We start from the raw sequence: 22493 nt of genomic DNA, 5'->3' as shown, positions 1-22493 counted from the left end.
TTGAAGTAATACTATCATGAATATAACATGATGAAACTACAAGATACCATAATCTAATAGGGATTAATGTCATTTTGCTCCCCAGACTATTACACATATATCAGTTTGCTCCTCAGACTTCTAATTTGGAAAATTAAGGACCCTGACTTTTTCAATTTTGTCAATTAAGGTTATTCCGTCAATTTATACATTTTTCATCTAAAATGTCAAGATGATCAACCAGAATTTAGCGAGAAATAAAAAAGGAAAAATGATGCATAAGGAAAAAATGATAAGATCTAAATGGAAGGGACCATTTTGCCCTTAAATATTTGGATAAAAAATGTGTAAATTGAAGGAAGAACCTCAATTGGCAAAATTAAAAAAGTCAGAGTCCTTAATTTTCCAAATTAGAAGTCTAGGGAGCAAATTGATACAAGTGCAATAGTTTGAGGAGCAAAATGGTATTAATCCCTAATCTAATATGTTGAACCTCTAAAATGGCAATGTACTCATCAAAACCAATAAACTTTTCTATAAACCAATAAATGGCAATGTTCAGAAAGGTCCTATGCTTAGGGAATCTCTGCAATTTTTTATTTCCTATAAGCCATGCCCAGTTTGTGCCCATATGATCAGACCATTACCAACCACTATGTTCTATCATAAATATCCAAGAACTAAAGTCGCATAGCTAAAGAAGTTTTAGGAAATGACCCAATTAATAGAATCTATTGCTTCAGCCAAGAAAACATTGCATCAGTCCAACTATCAACTTAGACCACTATTAAAAATAAAATAAAAAAGCACAGAAAATCCCACTAATTCATTGTCTCAAAAAATCTAAATCAGAAAATTAAAACCAAAATCAATAAACAAAAGAAAACCCAATCTCTAGGTGAAAATATATTTACCTTGATATTGGAATTGAAAGAGTCTGCAAGCATAAAGAAAGAGCTACAGATCAAACACCCGACTGTATTCAAACCACCCGATTGTAGAGAGATAACCAATGGATTGTCGAGGATCAAAAAGAATGAGCAAAGAATCAAAATGATGTGTGACATTTTGATTTTCTCAATAACCAAACAACGATGTTTAGGTTGAGGGGACTCAGAGTAGAGAGCGAATAGGTTGAGGCTAGAGAGGGTAGATCGAGGGGAGAGAGAACGGGTCGAGCCGTCGAGGCCAGAAAAAAAAAATGAAAAAAATGATGTTTAGTCGTTTTCATAAAATGCCTTGTTTTTGAATTATTTTTAAATATTTCTTTTTTAAAATTGGCTACCAAACGTATTTTCGAAACTTAAAAACAATTTTGGGATTTTAAAAACAAAAAACTGGTTTTGAATAGAGTACCAAACAGGGCCTTAACTGGCTGGGTTGTTTTTTTTTTAAGTGAAAAAATATTCAACTGGGCTACTCCAGTAACAAGTGCTATCCATATGGGGATTAGCCATGCAATTCTAAAGAACCATATAAAGATGTTGCCCATATGACAATTTTTATTTTAAAAAAAAAGAATTCTTTGCCTAAGAGTACTGGCTCTGAGTTTGTTCTAATTCCTTGGAAAAAATTTGAAAACTATGCTGCTCGTAGTGAATGGAACTGACTAAAGGACTAAAAACCAGATATCATTATTGAAAAGATGGGCCATCATCTACACATGCAATGATGCACACATGGACTCGACTCGGATTCTCTCTCTGAGTCTTGACAAAAATTCTCTCCGAGTCTTGACAAAAATTTGTTTTTCTATGCAGAACTTTTAATTCTGACCATTCAAAGGATCTTCCGGCAATGATTCATCCTTTTTTTTGTTTTCAATTTTTGGACCAAAATGCCGCGTTTGGGCTGGTTTATCATTTCATTTGACAAAAAGGGGTATAATATGCCAAAGTTTCTCTAATTAGAAAGTACTAGAAAAAGACTAGAAAGAGTCTTAAAGGGAAGGGTACCGTCTGACCGTTTGCATGTGTTTGGGTCAGCTTAAAATGGAAGGATTATACCGTTTGGATGAAGATGAGAGCCTCCTTTTTTTTTTTTTGGTCGATGATGAGAGCCTCCTTTACTTTCTCATCATTGTTTAGTTTGTTAATGAGGCATGTGGTACTATTTTTCCTTGGTCTCAGGATTTTGTCAAGGTTTCAATGATGTCACTTAACATGCAACCTCCCCTTTGTAAGTTTTCCAAATCTTAATGAAGCTCTCTTCTTTTTGTCAACAAAAAAAAAACTTATACGTTCATTTAAATTTTCATTCACAAGAAGATCCAGAGCTAGCTCCAATTTATCTTCAACATGAAAAGGGTCCCAAACCTCACGATGGATCATCAAAGAAAAAGTCCAACCAAAAGACATAAACAATAAGATATAAAGATAATCAATGAGTGTCATTTTGCAAGTAAAAATACATACATGATCAAATATTAAAAGTTGTGTATATTTTCACTTCTCACTCCCTCCCCCAACAAACAAAAAAAAATCATTAGGACGCACAACGTATTTGACTCCTTCAAAATTCTTACCTATCATTTAACATAATTTGTATTGTGAAGCATGGGACGAGTGACATTTGCAGGTAATTGCCCTGCATCTTCCATCACGCTTGTACTTGCCGATGAGTTGTGAAAGCTAAAATCACTTCCTTTAGTTGACATATCAGTCGTTGGGCTGGTGACACTTACACCATCAAATTTGGTTACACTGGTGATAGTACCTAGATCATCAAATTCCCAGTCTGTCAAGTAACCGGGCTTTGAAGTTACAGTCGGCACTTCAATATCTCCTGAAAGCATTCCGACAACACGGGACATCGGTGGTCGTAGCATTGGTGATGTTTGAGTGCACAAAAGTCCTATGTTGATTATTCGTCTTGCTTCTTCCTCATTAAACTCGGATAATCTAGAGTCCACTAGTTCAACTTCACGTTTGTTTTCATGCAAGTCCCAAGCCTAAGAAGCAAGAACGCAATAATATCATGAAAAATTAAACAATGCAGCAGATAACTAAAAGGCGTATTATGATGAACCTAGTTTGAAGAGGTGCTAGATTTTAGCAGAAGATATGTAGGTGTGGTAGAATCATGCAACAATGAACCTATCAAAGTCGAAATCTGAAAAGCGCTTAGCATATTTGGGTGGGGGGGAGGAGAATCTAGACAGGGGCACAAAAATAAGTTCTTACCCATTCAAGAAGATAAATCATTTGGCCTTCCAAACTCGGGTCAGAATTTGGCCTACCACTGACAACTTCTAGAAGGACAACACCATAGGCAAACACATCGGTCTTCTCTGTAAGGTGTCCTCGCATGGCATATTCCGGTGCAAGATATCCACTACATCATTGACAATTATGATGCATTAGTTACTACATCATTGACAAAAAGGAAATGAGTATAAATATTTGACAAGAAAAATCAGGTTAATTTTTTAAGATCTTACATTGTTCCGGCAACCCGAGTGCTCATATGGGTCATTTTATCATCATAATGCTTGGCCAAACCAAAATCTGATATTTTGGCCATGAGATTAGAGTCAAGCAGAATATTACTTGCCTTCACATCTCTGTGTATAATTCGAAGCCTTGATTCTTCATGAAGATAAGTTAAACCTCTAGCTACGCCCAAGCATATATCAAAACGTGTTGACCAATCAAGATGCAAACTTGTTTTTCCTGCTTCATACAAGCCATAATTATAAATATTTATAATGTTTTGTATTATACATAAAGCTAGAGGTAATAAATTAAAAATGTAATTCTCATACCAAATAAGGCTTGATCAAGACTCTTGTTCTCCAGATACTCATAGACAATGAGCCGTTTAACTCCCTCAGTGCAGAATCCATACAAATTTACTAGGTTATTGTGCCGCACGGCAGATATAGTGGCAATCTCAGTTACAAACTGGTTCTTTCCTTGGTGGGATGTTGTAGATAATTGCTTCACAGCAATTACTCTTCCATCATTAAGGGTACCCTATTCATAACAAAATTCATAAAAGTTAAGCAAATGTAATATATACTCATTACCCAAGTGCGGATGTCCGATGTTCAAAATGGACTGAGCCACCTTGTAGAAGTGTTCATGCTTCATAGCTCACACTCACACTAAATTTAGTGCTTCATGTCATAAATGGCGATGAATGTGGTTTAGAAATATATATATATATATATATATCAATTCAACCTATATATGGCAATTACAAGAGATGCATGTGTTTTATTTTCTTCAATAATTCCAAGAGATGCATGTGCTTTATGCTCTTCACTAACTTCAACGATATTAGGAAAAAAACAAAGAAAATGTTTCAAGATGTCAAGGTTTACATTCAGGCACATGCACTAAATATGTAGGAGTTGTACGCTTTGTATCAAGTAGTAAACATTAAGGCATTGACATGTGTGTAGCCACACCATGCATGTCATTGATTAGAATTGTAACTTACTTTATAAACAGGTCCAAACCCTCCAGCTCCAAGCTTATTAGCTGAACTAAAGTCATCAGTAGCTGTCTTTAGTTCGGAAAAACTGAAAGTGAGAGGTCCAAGATCTATCCCTAACAGCTCTGCCAATTCAACACAATGGACTAATATATCTGTTAGCATGTTTTTCATGCAATCAGTTTGCTTTCTTTCATTTGAAAAATAGTAGAACAGTTTACCTTCATCATAATCATCATCGGTGTCTGGCCTTTTTCTTCTTTGAACAATATAGAAAATCATCACCACTAGAATTAAAACTCCACCACCAACAACAATCCCCACAATCAGCCCAGTCCTATTCTTCTTTGGAGTTGGCAGCTTGTTACTGACAGTAGGTGGGAAATCTGTACAAATTAAAGCTTTATAGTCAACGGCATTAAACCACTTTGTGAGAATATCAGAAACTAAACATTCAAAATTGCATCTGAAATTTCCACATTAATTATATTACCCGGTGTAGCACTAATGGCTGAAATAATGGGTCCATAAGTACCCTCTACAGGTATGCAGCAAGTCCCCTTTCCAGCCCAAAATAAATGGATTTCAAGGTAGTTCTCTGAAACCTGAGCCTTGTATTCCTTCTCAACAGCTAGCAAAGATGCCCCACCTGCCTCCTTTCGTATATCAAAATCTTTTAGAACTCGAATGTCCTGAAAAACAAATAGAGGAGGAACAAAAAATGGGGAAAATTAATTTTGCACAAGTATGAGAGAGTACACTTAAGTTTGATTCACTAAACTTTTGGGAATAAATAAGACATATGTGATGGTTAAAGGCAATACATGTGGTGATCGTATGCCTATTCAAATACTTTAGGTATTATTCGAAAAATCCGTCAGATTTTAAAGTGCATCTTTCCAAAAACTTGGTTTTGTTAAAAATTCCTTAAGATTGTACAAACCTGGACATATATATCAAACACACGTCTTCCAAGAGTAGAATCTAGGATAGCTTGTTCTGCAAATTGGAGCTTCACAGTGTAGTTACCATTCTCAAGCCCCAAGCCATAGTATCTAAGTGATGAAGCAGAGATCCTTGCAGTCTGAAATAGCACCTCATCTGAAGTATTTCTGATTTGGGCTGGCGAGGAAATTGTATACTGAGGACTGGTCCCAGTCAAATACGATGCATCTGTTGGCATGATTAAATAGCAAGAATTCAGTTTAAGTTGGAATATTCTAGTATAATTGACTTTAAAAAGTTAATATAATTAAATGTACATAATAGCTAAACTTTTGTAAATTCCTATATAGATAATTAAACCTCATGCAGAAGAATAAAAGTAAAGAATTATCACCCATCAGTTCAAAAAAAAGAATTATCACCTAAATACTGTGTTTTTAACATGATATCAGAGCAGCAGCCAAACTAAAAAGTTTGGCCAAAAGTTGCAAATGGTCCATGTGGTGTAGTGTGTTGCCCATGTGGTTTAAAAATGTCCAATAACAACCTTGTGGTTTAAAATATAGTCAATTTTTATTAAACAACGGGCTGGCATAGCCCACTCGTAATATTGGCCCAACACCGAAATTGTCCTCTCTTAACTACCTCTACTTGATTCCATTTCAAATAACCATAGCTTCTGCAACTGTCTAAAAACGAAGAACTTCTGTACTTTGAACAATCATTGGCTAAGTTCCAAACCACAAAAGGTGTTATTAGACATTTTTAAACCACAAGGACCATTTGTAACTTTTACCAAAAGAGGATAGCCAAAAGGTACGAATGGGGTCCCTGTGGTTTGGCATGATACTCAATGTTGCCCATGAGGTTTAAAAATGTCCAATACACCCTTGTGGTTTAGAATTTAGTCAATTTTGGTCCAAAGATTACAAATTCTTCATTTTTTACCTGAAGAAATTGTCGCATAAACTATGAAGATGCAAATGAATTTAAATATCTCCTTGATTCCATTTAGAATAGCAATAGCTTCCTCAACTTTGTTCAAAAAATGGATTTTTGTACTTTCAACCAAAATTAGCTCAAGTTCCAAACCACAAGGCTGTTATTAGACATTTGTACATTGAGTATCACCCGAAACCACAGGGACCTTTGTAACTTTTAGCCAAAAGGTTAGCCAGCCTTAGTGTTGTCGCTGCAGATCTATACGTTGTCAAGTACTCTGTTTGGTACTCTTTTTGGTTTGTGTTTTTTCTGTTTTCATCTCTGCTGATTCAGTTTTGGCAGGAGGTTTACAACTATTTCTTTTGCTACTTACATCTATTCTATTTTGGTGCTTGGAATTCGCACTAATGAGTAATAAAAAAAAATTTGTTGGATTCCGGGCCATGCTACAGGCTTTTGTATCTTCTCAGTTACTTCAGTTTTCCCAACAGATTTTTATGATTGATGCGTTTACTCCCGTAGCCAACATCGATGGTTTTGGATTTGCCTCAAGTTTAACCTTTTTTTCCTTGTGATAAACGTTGGACCATGGATTCAGGGGCTTCCAATCAATATGACCAATGACTCAACACATTTTGTTTCCTCATTTACTTTTCTCAGAATAATGTTACAGTCCTTGGGGCTCGTTATGTTTCTTTATCTTCTGCATTATCTCTTTCTTCAATTTTAAATGTTCCCAACCTATCTAACAATCTATTATCTATCAGTCAAATTACAAAACAAACTAAATGTTGTGTACCCTTTTTTCCTACACATTATGTTTTTCAGGATATTCGTACAAAGGCCATGGTTGGTATTGGCAGGGAGAGAAGGCGTCTATACTACTTGGATTTGAGAGCTTCACCTGGTTTATAGGCATACCGTGTGTACAGAATAGGAGTAGAGGAATCCAAGACTCGATAAGAAATTTGGTTATTATTGTCTAATATTACTCTCTAATTTTTAGTGCAGAGATTGCATACTTGCTAAAGTCATTGTGTTTCATTTCCTCTGTATTTTACCGAAAGTGTTTTTCCTTTCTCACTTGGTTATGACACGCGGATAGCCTGCTCTGATACCATGATGAAATCTAGACATCCAACTCAAAACCAATTGACAATGGGTGGAGATGACCAAACTCTTATCAAGTGTTATGCAAGGTCTTACATTTTTGATGTTGGACATTACTCTCACCAAAGAGTATGGGAGAAGTAAAAAATTAAATCAAGATCAAGGAGATACTTGGTTGGAAGCTAATCGGAGAGAAAGCCAGATAGATGCTTAGACTGGTAAATAATAAAGCCTTCTCTTTAACAACCAACACACCCATCGGCTGCTGCAACCAAGGAATAAAATTTCGGATTTCGAGGAAATTTCGATGGAAATTTCGACGGAAATTTCGAAAATTTTTAAATTTCGACAAAAATTCGACGGAAACGACGGAAATTGCTATCAAAATACGGAAATTTTGAATGAAACTTTACCATGTGTTTATTTAACATATTATCTACTACATTGATAAAAAACATTGAAGAAACCAAATTATATAGTAGGTTTCATGTGATATATGATGAATATAATGTGCGCTGGAGGCAAATACTGTTAAATAAAATTAGTATAATAAATAAATGAAATTAGTATATTCTTTATACTTTATAAATCTATAATCTATAGACTAAATCCTAATACTAAACCCTATATATCTATATACCTTAATACTCTTTATACTCTATAATCTATACACTAAACCATATATATTATATACTTTATACTCTATATTATTTAAGATATGGTATAAGAAATTAGAGTTTAGGTCTTTTAGAATATTTTTAATTATTTTTTTATATAAAAATGTATTGCGTTTAAAAACAACTAAACGAAACCCCAAAACGGCCAAACGAAACCTCAAAACATTTTTTTTTTCCAATTGTCCAAAGGCTTCAAATCCCAATCAATCCTAAATCTTTTTTTTTTTTTTTCTGCTGGGAAATTTTTCGAAATATGTTTAATATGGTGTTAAAATTTCTATACTTCTAAAAATCGAATTTTTTGGTGAAGAAAATTTCAAAATTCAACGCCTTACTCACAAGTTAAAAAAAAACAAGTAGAAAAAATATAACTCTTAAAAATCTTTGCTAGTATTAGTAGTACAAGTGTACAATAGACACTAGTACATCTTGTATTGGACCAAGCTTACACCAAGCTTACAGAGGGAAAAGCTTATCCAAATCCAATGCACAAGTTTACTTCAATAGTCCAAAGTGAGCCCAAGGGCTGTTCTCAAAACAGAAAACGTGGCTTTTGACCAGTGAGCAGTGAAAGGTGAATTAGAAAAAGTCAAAAAGATTAATCCAAAGGCTAAATCATACCAAAAGATATTTCTAGCAATATATTACGATGTGACAATGGACAGAGGGATGACGAAGACAGTGGTCATGTCGATGCATGCAATGAAGCTACTGTTCACCATATCACCACCATCAGTACTGCATCAATGCCCCAACTTCCCAAGCACGCATAAGATTCCCATGTAGGCTAAAGTGAATAATGCATTGGAAGAGTGGAATTATTCTTTGGCAGTGAGCAGTGAGCACCGGCATTTGACCAGATCGAGCTCGTCGCCATCTTTGCCGACGCTGCTTGTTGCTTCACTCCTGCCACTCTTGTGAAACAGCACCTTCCCTCAGTCAGTCACTCCCTGAGATCGATCCTTCCCTCTCTGATTTCCTCTCTCCTCCCTCTCCCTCTCCCTCCCCGATCTCCCTCTCTTCTCTCCGTGCGCGCCGATCTCTTCCTCCTCTCTTCTTTCTCCCCAGCGACGACAGGCGACGAGGCTGCCTCTCCTTTTCCTCCCATCTCTCCCTCTGGTTCAAGCTGAAAATTTCGCCGAAATTTCGAGAATTTCGGGAAATTTTTCGAAATATGTTTAATATGGTGTTAAAATTTCGATACCCTTAAAAATCGAAATTTTCGGCGAAATTTCGCCGAAAATTTTGAAATTTAACACCTTGGCTGCAACTGACAATATTTCTGAAGATCATCATAAGGTAATTCCTTCTGAACCTAATTTTTCCTCTGAGTCTAGATGAGCCTCAAGGTTCTCATTATCGTATTCGACAAAATCCAGGGATACATCATAATCGTGTTTTCATAAAAGCCAATCTAATACAATATTTCCCAAACAACCACCTAGAGGAAAACTCACAACAATGATGTATATGTAGATGACATTGTGGTGAAAAGCAATGATTTGGAAGAAATATCAGTTAGCGTGTATATAGGTTTTCCTTAATTAGCTAGGAGTTAATGTCATAGCTGTATAGTTGACTTACCCTATTTGGTCTTTGTACTATTGTATAAATATACCTTGATATATGAAATTAAATCATTCAGCCATATTCTAATTTGGTATCAAAGCCCTAGGGTTTTTTCCTTTAAGATTTTTTTTTTCTGTCACTATAGTAATGCCGACGCTACAGTACTTCGCCGCTACAGTACCATTAAAAAAAAAATCTCGCACTTATTAAGGCTAAAGATTTCAGCTGCCTACTCTCTTTGCTGAAAAAAAAAATCCTAATTTCTACAGCTGCTGCCTTTTCCAGAGAAAAGTGACCCCAACATCTCTTTGTGTTGAGCTGTGTCTACTTCTTTTCGAAAACCCTAGCCACAATCGTCTTCTACAAAACCCTAGCTGCAATCTTCTTCTGCAACACACATGGCTGATGGAAGATCATCCAGTTTTGACCCCAAGTCCTCTCCGATCCTTGAGAATAAGGTGTCATCTACTATGACCATTTAGGAGACTTCTTCTCCAATCCATATCAAATTGGATGGCACAAATTATTGCATTTGGTCTAAGATTCTGGAGATGCATATTGCCGGCAGAAAGAAGAAGGGCTATATTACAGGGAGAAAGGTTGCACCTGCAGAGGCAGATCCTGCCTATGATGAGTGGGAAGCTGAGGATGCTCTAGTCAAGTCATGGCTCATCAACTCCATGATGCCTAACCTCATGTCTCATTTTGTTCGGTGTGGAACAGCGAAGGAGGTTTGGGATGCTGTTAAGAGGAGCTATCTTGATGCCTCTGATTCGTCTCAGGTTTATGAATTGATGAAGAAGACCTTTCAATTGTGTCAGGGTGGTCGATCTCTCACAGAGACCTACAATGAGCTGAACTCCATTTTCATGGAGTTAGATTATTGAAGGCCTAATGATATGGAGTGTACGGCTGATGCTGAGAAACAGAGGAAGCGTATCGCTGAGGATCGAGTTTATATGTTTCTTGCAGGTCTTGATCACAGTTTGGATCAGGTCAGCAGCCGTGTTCTGGCTGCTTATCCTTTACTAAGCCTGGAAGAAGCCTACTCATTGGTTTGTTGCGAAGCATAACGACAGGTCACCATGAGCACTGAAGATAGTTTTGAGGCTTCAGCCCTGGTGGTCCAGAAGAGCAGTTTTCAGCCAGCTCCTCTTGCGGGTTCCTCTGAGTCTTCTACTCGTCTCTGTACTTATTGCAATGGTACTCGACATACAGTAGATGTTTGTTGGAAGAAGCATGGTTATCCATAGTGGTATAAGCTTAAGCAAGCCGAGCGGAAAAACAAACAATCTTCTTAGGTTGCTCTTGCAGACGCCTCTATCTCTTCTACTTCTCAGGTTTCTCGAGTTTCTTCTCACGGAGGTAATTTTGGTTTGGCCTTTCATTCTTCTACTAGCAATACTTGGGTTATTGATTCAGGGGCTACTGATCATATGACTAGTCATTCTTCCTTGTTTAAATCTCTAATGTCTCCGCTTGTTAAGTCTGTTCAGGTTGCCAATGGGACTCCCATGCCGATTACAGGGGCCGGGACCGTCTCTCTTTCCCCTTCACTATCCATGTCTTCTGTGTTGCTTGCCCCTACCCTTTCAAATAGTCTTCTTTCCATTAGCCAGCTTACCAAGCGTCTTAATTGTTCTGTAACCTTTTATTCTACTTATTGTGTTTCAGGACAATCTCATGAAGACGACAATTGGCACTGGTAGAGAAAGGGGAGGACTTTACTACTTGGAAGGGGCTAGGCAGTTGCAGTCAGAGTCTAGCAGTGGGTTTCAAGTTGAAAGAGGGAAGTCTGAACGGGAGAAGATTCTTTTATGGCATTGTTGTCTAGGACATCCATCGTTTCTTTATCTAGAACGTTTGTTTCCTAGGTTATTTCTCAATATTTATGTTGCTAGTTTACGGTGTGAACAGTGCATTTATGCAAAAAACCATCGTGTTCTTTTTAAAGTCAGTTTCAATAAAAGTCATGTTCCTTTCTCATGTGTTTATACTGATGTTTGGGGTCCGTTTTCTACCTCTTCTGCTTCTGGTCATAAATACTTTGTGTCTTTTATTGATGACTGTACTCGGGTGAGCTGGGTGTATTTGCTGAAGTCTAAGAGTGAGGTTATTCATGTTATTCCTCAATTTTACAAAATGATTGTCACACAGTTTAATTCTCAGGTTCGAGTATTTCATTCTGACAATGGTCGGGAGTTTGTTAATCAGTCTCTTACTGATTTCTTCAAACAACATGGCATCATTCACCAGACGACGTGTGCTTACACGCCACAACAGAACGGCATAGCAGAACGTAAGAACCGTCATCTTCTTGAGGTGGCACGGGCCTTATGTTTTACTATGCATGTTCCTAAACGTTTCTGGGCTGATGCTGTCATGACCACTATCTTTCTTATTAACCGAATGCCTGCTCGTATTATTGACTATCAGACTCCATTGAGGATGTTGTCACGGTTTCACTCTATTCTTTCTGCCCTCAATCTTCGCCCTAAGGTCTTTGGTTGTGTTTACTATGTCTATGTTCATTCTCTCCACAGGGATAAACTTGATCATCGAGCTCTTAAGTGTGTCTTCCTAAGTTACTCTAGTTCCCAAAAGGGGTATAAATGTTTTCATCCTCCCACAGGTAAATTCTATGTGTCCATGGATGTTGAGTTCTGTGAACAGGTTTCTTATTTTTCTGGGGAGGTTTCTCTGGCTCCTCTTCAGGGGGAGATTCGAAGTAAGGAAGAAAAACGTTTGTGGTTGGCAGAAAAAAAGTTTTGGATTTCGAGTGACATCGAACCAGGGGAAATGGGTGATGAGTTGGAGGTTGAACGGCCAAACACGTTGTTTGGAAAGGTTTATACCAGGAAGAACAAAACTGATATTATTGCGCCTCCTAGTGACTCCAATCCTCCCTTTAATGATACTACCATGCCATCGGATGACTCTTCTGGAATTGACTCTGAGGTACATGTTTCTTCCTTTATAACATTAGCTTCAGATATTGTCTTGGATTCTAACCCTGCAGCTTCGGAGTCTACTATCTTGGAACCACAAGTTGGAGTCCAGGATAGGAGATATCCCCTTCGTACTCGTACTGAGCCTGATAGGCTGGGTTTCTCCAAATCATCTTCTAATATTGTTTATCCCATGTCTGATTTTGTCTCTTATCATCGTCCTCAGTCTCACTTAGCTTTTGCCCTTCAGTTGTCCTCTGTGTCTATTCCTAGTCATTTTTAGGAAGCTCTTGGAGATCCCAAGTGGAAGTTTGCTATGGTAGAGGAAATGAAGGCTCTCCAGAAGAATTCTACTTGGGAATTGGTCGAGTTACCTCGGGAAAAGAAGACAGTGGGGTGTAAGTGAGTGTTTACAGTGAAGCATAAGTCAGATGAGACTGTTGACAGGTACAAGGCAAGGTTGGTTTCCTAGGGTTACACTCAGACATATGGGATTGATTATCGAGAGACCTTCGCTCATGTGGCCAAGATGAACACTGTTAGAGTTATACTTTCTCTTGCAGCTAATTTGGATTGGCCATTACGACAATTGGATGTGAAGAACGCTTTTTTGCATGGTAATTTGATGGAGGAGATGTATATGGATCCTCCTCCGGGATTTACACCAAAAGGAGGTAAGGTATGCAAGCTGAAGAAGGCGCTGTATGGATTGAAGCAGTCGCCGAGGGCTTGGTTTGGCAGGTTGAGCTATTCCATGAAGGCATATGGCTTTAAGCAAGCCTTAGCAGATCACTCTCTATTCTATAAACGGGATGGTGATGATATTACTTTGCTTATTGTCTATGTCGATGACATGATTATTACTGGTAGTAATATAAGAAAAATAGAGAAGTTTCAGAGCTATTTGGCCAAGGAGTTTGAAATGAAGGATTTGGGAGTTTTAAAATACTTCTTGGGCATTAAAGTGTCTCGGTCTAAGTAAGGAATTTTCCTCTCCCAACAGAAGTATATATTAGATCTTTTGGCTGAAACTGGTAACTCTGCCTGTGAACCTGTGGATACTCCTATCGAGGTGAACCATGGTCTGACTATCTATCCTGATCAGGTTCCAACAAACAAGGTGAGGTATCAGAGGCTAGTGGGGAAGCTAATCTATCTAGCTCATACTAGGCCTGACATATCATATGCAGTCAGTGTGGTGAGTCAATTCATGCATAATCCGAGCAATCGACACATGGATGCAGTGAATCGTATTTTAGCTTATCTGAAGTCTTTTCCAGGCAAAGGTATTATGTTCTCCAAGCATGGACACTTAGATATTGTGGGATACACTAACTCTGACTTTTCTGGATCCAGATTGGATAGAAAGTCTACTTCAGGGTATGTGTCATTTGTTGGAGGCAATTTGGTGACTTGGAGAAGTAAGAAACAGAATGTAGTATCTTTGTCTAGTGCAGAAGCCGAATACCGTGCTCCTCACCATGCAACTACGGAGGTTACTTGGCTCAAAATCCTCTTAGGTGAACTTGGATATGGTCCTCAGAAACCGATAGTGCTCTTTTGTGATAACACGGCGGCTATTGAGATTGCTAATAATCCAATACAGCACGATTGAACCAAACACGTTGAACTTGACAAGAACTACATCAAGAATAATCTAGATTCTGGTGTGATAGAGGTTCATTATATTAGGAGTGTGGATCAGTTGGCTGATGTGATGACTCATGCTGTTACTAGTGGTTCTTTCCATACATCGCTATCCAAGTTGGGCATGTGCGATATCCATGCACCAACTTGAGGGGGAGAGTTAGCGTGTATATAGGTTTTCCTTATTTAGCTAGGAGTTAATGTCATAGCTGTATAGTTGACTTACCCTATTTGATTTTTGTACTCTTGTATAAATATACCTTGATATATGAAATTAAATCATTCAGCCATATTCTAATTATATCAAATCCCACAGCTTTTTGGGTAAAGAGTGGCATTGAGGTTGCAAGGTCAAAGGAGGGCATCTTTATCTCTCAGTATCATCACATTAAACATTTTGAGTGTTGTGAAAGTGGCTCATCAGAAGTTCTGGAAGGTTTGCCCTACCAGTCGGAGCTCTGGCCGACCGGTTGGAGCTCTGGCTGACCGGTCACCCAGCTCCAGAGGCAAATTGGACTTTCCAGGCAGTTTGACAGACCAGTCGGAGCTTTGGCTGACCATCGCCCGAGACCAGTGAGGAAGGGAGTAAAGTTTTTTTGGGCAGATTTTGGGTTTCCTAGAGGGGTACGATTTTGGAAGACAAAGAGAACTTGCGCAAGACTTCCTAGTGTGGGAAGGAGTTTTGTGAATTACCTAATTCTATTAGGTTTAGGAATCCATATTGTAAGTGGTAAGCCTATGCTCTATAAATAGGCTGCTATAAGTCTCATAGATAAGAGGTGGAGTTTCTTAAGTCTTCATTAGGGACTCAAGGTTGAGTGACATCAAGGGAGGGGTTTTTCAAGAGGGAAAAACACAAGAGAGCTATTTGTGCAAGAGAGAAGAGAGCAGCTGCGAGTTGGGTAGTCTAGGGTTTCAATAAGTTCTTGTAATCTTATTCTATACATAGTGCATCTGTGATTCTCTAAGGATCACACGAGGACGTAGGCAAAGTTAGCCGAACCTCGAGAACAAATCTCGGTGTTCTTTGTGTGCTTTATTTTTGCTGTTATAGTTTGTGTTGTTTGCTAACTGTCTAAACCTAGATATATCAAAGAAACAAGGTCACGGGTAGGTGTTAATTCACTACATTGAGGTGGATAGACACTTTTTCGAGGAGAAGCTTTTGAGGGAGGACAAATTTTCATTTCATACATGAAGTCAGAAGACCAGCCGGTGGCTGATATCCTAACAAAGGTAGTGTGGAGTGGGACTTTCTATTCTTCACTAATTTGAGTTGACTTTAGACAACTAATATGGTTAGATTTTCATAATAGCTTAGATTATGTAAATTCCTTTGTACAGCTATTTAAACATCCTTATGGAGAAGAATAAAAGTGAAGAATTATTACCCAAAAACTGTGTCTTAAGACCAACACTGCTAACTGCCCATCTGTTTGTGCCACTCACAAAATATGTAGCTGGACCAAGGGGCTCATTGTCCTTCTCATACACAGTCCCATTGGAAGACGTAAATGAAGGACCACCACAGTTAATCATGAAGTTATAATCTGTGCAAAGATACAAAAGAGGCACCAAGTCATAGAGTGTTCAGAAAGGCATTTTAACTTGCAATGTTAACATCATATAAGGCTTGGAATGTACTTACAAATTCCACGACCACGATAGCAAGGAAAGTTTCTTTGGAGGCAATTCAAACCAGGAGGTAATTCAACACTGAAATAAAAAAAAATAGCACTTAAATAAGGAATACGGCAGTTATTTTTTGGATAACAAACAAAAACCATCACTGATCAGTGGCCCAAAAAAAACAGAACCATAACTGATCCACCTCCTCACCCTTCACATAATCAAAAACCCTCATATTCTTTTCCATCCATGCAACCCAGAACAATGCCAACATAACACATCTCTCAAAAACCACTCGCCTTTTCTTACCTCTAAAAAACTAAATCTCTCACAAAGTAATGCGAACCAGGATTATTCCAGCTCTCACAAAGTATGGTAGAGTCTGACGGGTATGTTACTAGGTAGGTGTAAAGAGTAGGTATGGATATGGTATATGGGTATTGGGTATGTGACGACGGCAAGCAAGATAGGAGATACAAAAACCCTAGGAGGCTAGGATCTTTGGCTCTGATACCATGCCAAAATAGAGTAGTTGGGATAATTTTTTGTATGTATTCTTCTCCAATTTTGAGGCATTATATAGTTGTATAAAAGACTGAAATAAGGAAAGAACTAATTACAGAGTAATTACAAAATCTGTCTAAAGTCAACTTCTACGATTAAGCTAATCACTCTAAATTAGCCTTTAATCATGCTAACACGAACATATATTGTAAATGACATATGACTCTCACATGCATTATCGAAATGTTCAAAACACTAAAAGTGAGCTCAGATGCAAAGAACCACCTGCTGTCTGAACTTTCTATGCTGAAGTTGTTGGCAACTAAATTACTGCAAAATACACCCAACAAAATGTCAATGTTAATTACATCTTATATTATATAATGCAAGCCGATCCAGCCAAAGCAAAATCTATATTGTTGGAGAAAATGTCTCTAACGAACAAAAATAGTGCAATATACGAAAGAAAATTTATATATTAAACTAGAAACCTTTCATCTAAAAGAAAACGAAAATTCTATAGCAAACAGAAATATAAAAGCTAAATATATAGTGGAATGTGAAGACATACAGCTGTAAATTTGGTTCGTTGACCCAAGAAGGAAAGCTCTGCCCTACTAGATTATTGTAAGACAAATCTCTGCATTCATTTCCGACAAAAACATCAAATACATAGTTTAAAAAATTAATATAACAAAATAGTGTATCACATTATCAAATTTAGGTACTTCCAATACCGACTGACAGACTGAATACGCTGTAGGACCAAAAATGAGCTCCAAACCAACTTGAAGGAAGAACAATTTCAAAACAACTTAAGATTACTAAAATAAATAAATAAATGCAAATCTCTTTGAGGGATGAATTTTAGGCTTTTAGCTGTAACTCATAATTGCGCGCTACTTACTATTTCTTCCTCATAATGCATCAAGTAGCCCAGTCAATTACGATTGTTCTAGTGGTGAGAAAAATCTGTTCATTTGACTTATTTTAGCTTACTGAATATAAATCTGTACTTTTGAGGAGTTATTTTCTTCGTTGTAAGCAATTTAGTATAATCATCAACCCAAAAACAATTTTTTAGCATCTAGTATCAAGGTCGTTCAAAAAATCCAAAATTAACTAGAAAAAGAAGAGTGGGGTTTTCAGAATCCTTCAAGTTCATTTAAGGGAAGCTGATACTGTACAATTTAGATAAAGCCAGAATAAGTGCATCATGTCCATCAACACAGAGATGACTTTATCTATCAAATGGAAAACATACTTATCAGAAAACATCAGTTTTATTGCATTAGAATGAATGATGTTTATAGCGAATATGCTGAACTACTTACACAATGAGAATAGACGTGCTTTTATTCTCAGGAAGGGAACCAACCAACTTATTGTTGCCAAGAAACCTAATTATGAAGACAGAAATACATGCCTTAATACTTGAAAAATACGTACGGAAGGAATCTAAAACACTTAAGAGGGATGGATGATATATTACAGGACGGCAAGCGAACTCGAATCAAACAGCGAGTCTGGTATTCGTCCATTTAAATTGTTGAAGCTCAAATCGCTGGAGGGGAAAAGAAAAATTATGCAGTTACATGATTTGATGTCAAAAGCAGCTAGTAGTAAAATTATTATAAAAAACACCATAATCTTGATGCACCGAAAGCAGGTAAAAATTCACTACAAACAAAATGATTATCAGTTAACCTTATATACATTATTGAATTATGTAAGAAAAGAGGATAACGTTGCCTTTAGCATATGGTATTGGTACCCTTCTGTACTTTAAAAAAGAAAAGGTTCCAAAGTTGGGCAATTTGGGTTTAGCTCAACATGTATGGTCACAGATCACCAAGAAAAACTTACAGGTGAGTCAATTTTCGGTATACTCCAATATTTGAAGGAATTGAATCAGAAATATTGTTATTCCTCAGCATTCTGCAGGATGTGAAACCAAATTGACATATTTGATTTCAGAAGGGAAACCAACAAGAAAATAGAATAGAAGTATTATCATATCAGATGTTGTACTAGATTCAAATGTAAACGAGAAAGATTTTCCTTACAAGACTTCTAGAGACGTCATATTCTTAATAAATCCAAGAGGAGAGTTCCCATTGGCATTTGATAAATCAGTAATTCGCCTATTATTACATCACACAGGAGAATGTAAGCTTTATAGATATTCAGAAATAAACAAAAAGTGACAAGTAGATCTAGGTAGATACTCACAACTCTGTCAGAAGAATCAGATTGGACAGTGTGGATGGTATAGGACCTTCAAAAGAGTTTCCTTGAAACCTCCTAACAAAACATTTAGCTAACTCATATAAGGCTCATGGGAGCTTCTATCATGACTGGAAGAGGCATAGAATTTCCGCTCATATAAGAAATTAATTTTTCTCAAAAGGCATTGAGCTTATGAAGCCTAACTAAAGGATGAACCTATTATCATCTAACAGCATCTGAACTGAATGGAGAGAGAGAGAGAGAGAGAGAGAGAGAGAGAGAGAGAGAGAGAGAGTATTATTTAGAGTAGCTTACAATGTAGTAAGCTTTGACCAATTTCCTATGAAGTCGGGTATCCTGCCAGAGAGTTCAGTGTCTGTTGCCCAACTGCAGCAAACAAAGGTAATCTCTGATAGATAATCAATAATAATTCCAAGACATGTCATTAATTACAATTAGTAAAGCTTTAACTTACAATGTCACCAAGTTTTTTAGATTAGCAAATGTTGGTGGAATCTCACCGCTAAGTCCAGAATTATCAATAAAACTGCCAAAGTAGACGATAATGAATTATCATAAATATATGTACTGCTATCTTAATTACAACTTCTTGTATATGGTGAAAGGAAATGAACAACATATATATCAAACTTACATCTTTAGTAATTTTGATAAACTCCCTATCTCAGGTCGCAGAGCACCAGAAAGGTTCAGTGTCCCAATACCCCTACAAAATTGACGAGTTAGCAGTTAAAAATTCCCATGCAATTAAGGATATTGTTCGATCTTTAGAGGTTCAGATAATCAAGATTAAGTACAAGCAGTATATGACTACAGTGAACAGTTACATGCTTTTTTTGGTGAAGAAAAGTTTCTTGCTTGAATCAAGCAATATGGCTACGTGCATGCTTGAATTTAGAAAAGAAGCAAATGTTAGCCTGAGTTACTTAAGTTGTATAGCCTAGAATATTCTTTGTATATGCCTTGTATCCTATTGTATCCAGGTACTTTCCATATTTTGTACATGTATATTTGTATAAATACCTCCTTATGGAGAGGAATAAAGCATTCAGAAAATTCTCCAATATTATGGTGTATGTTATCTGACAGCAAAAACAACAAGTTCTGTTTCCACCTGATTGATCGCACAATCAAATAAGGACAATACCAATACACACACACACACATATATATATATATAGAGAGAGAGAGAGAGAGAGAGAGAGAGAGAGAGAGAGAGAGATGCTCTCTTGTTTGAGGCTCCAACATGAGAAAACTTACAAAAATGTCAAATTAGTGAGTTTTCCGAGTTCCTTTGGTAGTTCGCCTGATAAATCGTTATGGCCTAAGTTCCTAGATGTTAAAATTTAAACAGTAATCAGGAGCTTGAAATACATAATTATACAACTTATTTGGGCCGGGTATAAATACCATTCTGTATGAGGAATATGCTTTTTAAATAAAATTCAGATTGGCTTACAAGTAATCCATCCTGGTTAGATTTCCAATGGATGCAGAGATAGGTCCTGTCAAGTAATTCTTTTCCAAATTCCTATAAATAAGAAATGGAAGAAATTAGCTTGCAACTTAGGTAATGGGTAGAACTAATGTACAAGAGTTATAAAAGCATACAGATATGAGAGGAAAGACAAAGTCCAGAGCTCTTCGGGAATGTCAGCAACAATGTCCAAAGTAGAAACCTTCCTGCAAATGCAAATTAAAATTATATATGCCAATACTGCAAGGTGTGATTTTGAACAGAAAGTGAAGTTCTTCAGAGTGGCAGTGAAGTAAAAACAAGAGAGGTTAGTAAGTGACTTAATTACAGTTGGGTGATATGGCAAGTGGAGTTCGTCTCAAAAGAACAGTTACATTTGATGAAGGGGTTGTAATCTGAGTTAAAGAAATAGCCGCTAACATCGGTGTCGTCTATGGCAACTCCAGTGCATGGGTCTCCGGTTGTGTTCCATTGCTTCTGATTAACCATTGAAATATTCCATTTCTGAAAGATTGAATTCAGAGCTCTCACTGCACCACCAATTGCAAGGAATTAATCTATGTTTGACACAAACCAAAGTGGTTTTTTCTTAACCTCAATCCCCCATTTATTTAAAAAAAAAAAAAAAAAATTACGACACAAATCTTACAGTTCAGAAAAGCAAAAAAGCTCTTGGCCAAAAAAAAAAAAAAAAGCAAAAAAGCTAAATATATGTCATATAACTTGGCATTTTAACTCTTCCCCAGATTCCAGAAAACGAAAAAAAAGCTAATTATATGAAGAGAGAGAATTAGAGATCACCTTCAGAAGGGTCTGTCATGGATTGAGCTTCTGCTATACCAGCAAAGCCAAAGATGAAGATGAAGCAGCTGCAAGCTGCAGAATACCAGAATAACACCAAAACTGTTGATAAAGTTCCTGACATGAATCTGATATTCCTTTCAACTGGCAGACTCAGAGAGACAGAGACAGAGGTTGGCAGTTTTGCTAGCTTTAGATTGGATTATTTGTTAGGTTGAATTGAAATAGAACCCCAACAAAAATAAAGATTTTCTTAGAGCAGAAAGTCACAAAAATATAAAGGCCCCATTCCTACTTGTAGTAAAGTAAACTGATGATAATAAATAGTTCATTCCAATCTGATCAAGTTGAGAAAAGTCTCAATGTCAAGCACCGCCACCCATTCAATTATTTAAGTGGACCGCACACCCTTTTTTTTCTTTTTCACACCCCTTCTAGAAAAAAAAAAAAAAAGCTGCTATTTCCACACCTTTTTTTTTGTTCCATCTCCTTTTCGGTTCCAGCGCTGGAGTCCTATTAGTCCCGGTAAGCTCTTTCCCAAGACTTCTAATTTTCATGTAGTTCTTAAATGATCCCCAAATGATACTGTTATATTTATTGCATATTGCAAAGCTGGTATCATTGACAATTTCAATACTTCACTGCTGATTTCAGTCATAATTTCAATTTTACTGCTGGCATCGGTACTTCTTTTGTTGATGTTATTAGGCCATTTATGTTTTGTAGTACAAAGGCTTAACTGTTTAAGCAATCAATACGGAGAATATCCATAAAATGATTGTGGATGAGGTGAATAGGTGATGGTGTTGAGTTGGTCGTGTGGTACAGGGGAAAGTAAGATAAATAATGAATATATTTTATTTATAGAAATGGTGAGAGTGATGTTAGCACATATTATCTGTAGATCATAAACATCAAGAAACACAAGCAACAAGATTAATTAAATAACTTAATCACATACATGATATCATAATGAACAAGTCTTCTCCTCTCTACAATCCTTAGTGCAACTCAATATGGGGCTGAGAATATTTGCAGATGATATTGTGAGAGCAGGGACTTGTTCTTATATAGTAGTGTTGAGATTAGAGTCCCCCCATAAAGGTGTTACTTGTACATCAAGTACCTCTAATCAAACACCTACTAGAATAAGAACTCCTAATACATATCTAATTAGGACTTAGTAAATCCTACTAATCAGGCCCTTAATCCTTGTCAAAGTAGAATCACAACTTGACAAGAACATCCGGATTGACTTAGTATAGCCCTTTCTCGGACTGTAAATCATAATGCTTAGTTGATTCCTAATACACCAGTAATTAGTCCATTAGGAATTCTTACATTCTCCCACTTGGACTAATTACCAATGATCAACAAGAACATTACAAAAACAATCCAAAACTCCTTTGTGATCACATAAGCTATACAAGACAAAACCTGCAATGTGATTTGATCAACTACTGATTTACATGGAACCATAGAAAAATCTTGCAGTACAGAAAAGGCAAGCATCCCATGACCACCAATGTAAATCAAATAATCTCACAAACCACCTGATAGACATGTAACAATGTGCTT

At 36.9% G+C, this 22493-nt stretch overlaps 1 protein-coding gene across 7 annotated transcripts; it reads right to left on the bottom strand.

The window, feature by feature from the left end:
• Window positions 1-2328: 2328 nt before the first annotated feature.
• Window positions 2329-21206, bottom strand: LOC147272986 (putative LRR receptor-like serine/threonine-protein kinase At1g56140). 7 transcript variants are annotated; one of them, XM_086227826.1, is made up of 25 exons: window positions 20916-21206; window positions 20443-20644; window positions 20249-20320; window positions 20097-20168; window positions 19898-19969; window positions 19272-19343; window positions 19092-19163; window positions 18932-19003; window positions 18620-18691; window positions 18454-18531; window positions 18254-18325; window positions 17880-17951; window positions 17722-17787; window positions 16959-17027; window positions 16673-16717; window positions 15903-15970; window positions 15646-15804; window positions 5360-5589; window positions 4910-5108; window positions 4638-4802; window positions 4423-4562; window positions 3743-3953; window positions 3419-3653; window positions 3162-3312; window positions 2329-2929 (listed from the first exon to the last, which is right to left on the bottom strand). In XM_086227826.1, exons 1-25 carry the CDS (start codon window positions 21037-21039, stop codon window positions 2507-2509), a joined length of 3213 nt encoding a protein of 1070 aa, XP_086083952.1. In that variant the 5' UTR covers window positions 21040-21206; the 3' UTR covers window positions 2329-2506. The 7 variants fall into 7 exon arrangements, 5 of the variants coding, with proteins under 5 accessions (XP_086083952.1, XP_086083953.1, XP_086083954.1 ...); XM_086227827.1 differs by having other exon boundaries at window positions 3419-3650; XM_086227828.1 differs by having other exon boundaries at window positions 4423-4541.
• Between the last annotated feature and the right edge of the window lie 1287 nt (window positions 21207-22493).

The sequence above is a fragment of the Dryas octopetala genome, chromosome 9 (assembly GCF_963921425.1).
Source record: "Dryas octopetala chromosome 9, drDryOcto1.1, whole genome shotgun sequence".
NCBI lineage: Eukaryota > Viridiplantae > Streptophyta > Magnoliopsida > Rosales > Rosaceae > Dryas > Dryas octopetala.
This window is presented reverse-complemented; position numbering and strand designations above follow the sequence as displayed.

What these genes read in the sequence shown, in the direction of transcription:
- LOC147272986 (XM_086227826.1), bottom strand. Translation starts at nt 21,039, where the DNA reads ATGTCAGGAACTTTATCAACAGTTTTGGTGTTATTCTGGTATTCTGCA. An exon ending in ATGACGTCTCTAGAAGTCTT is followed by an intron (nt 18,326 to 18,453) that starts GTAAGGAAAATC and finishes CACATCCTGCAG; the next exon opens with AATGCTGAGGAATAACAATA. An exon ending in CGATGATGATTATGATGAAG is followed by an intron (nt 4,563 to 4,637) that starts GTAAACTGTTCT and finishes CAGATATATTAG; the next exon opens with TCCATTGTGTTGAATTGGCA.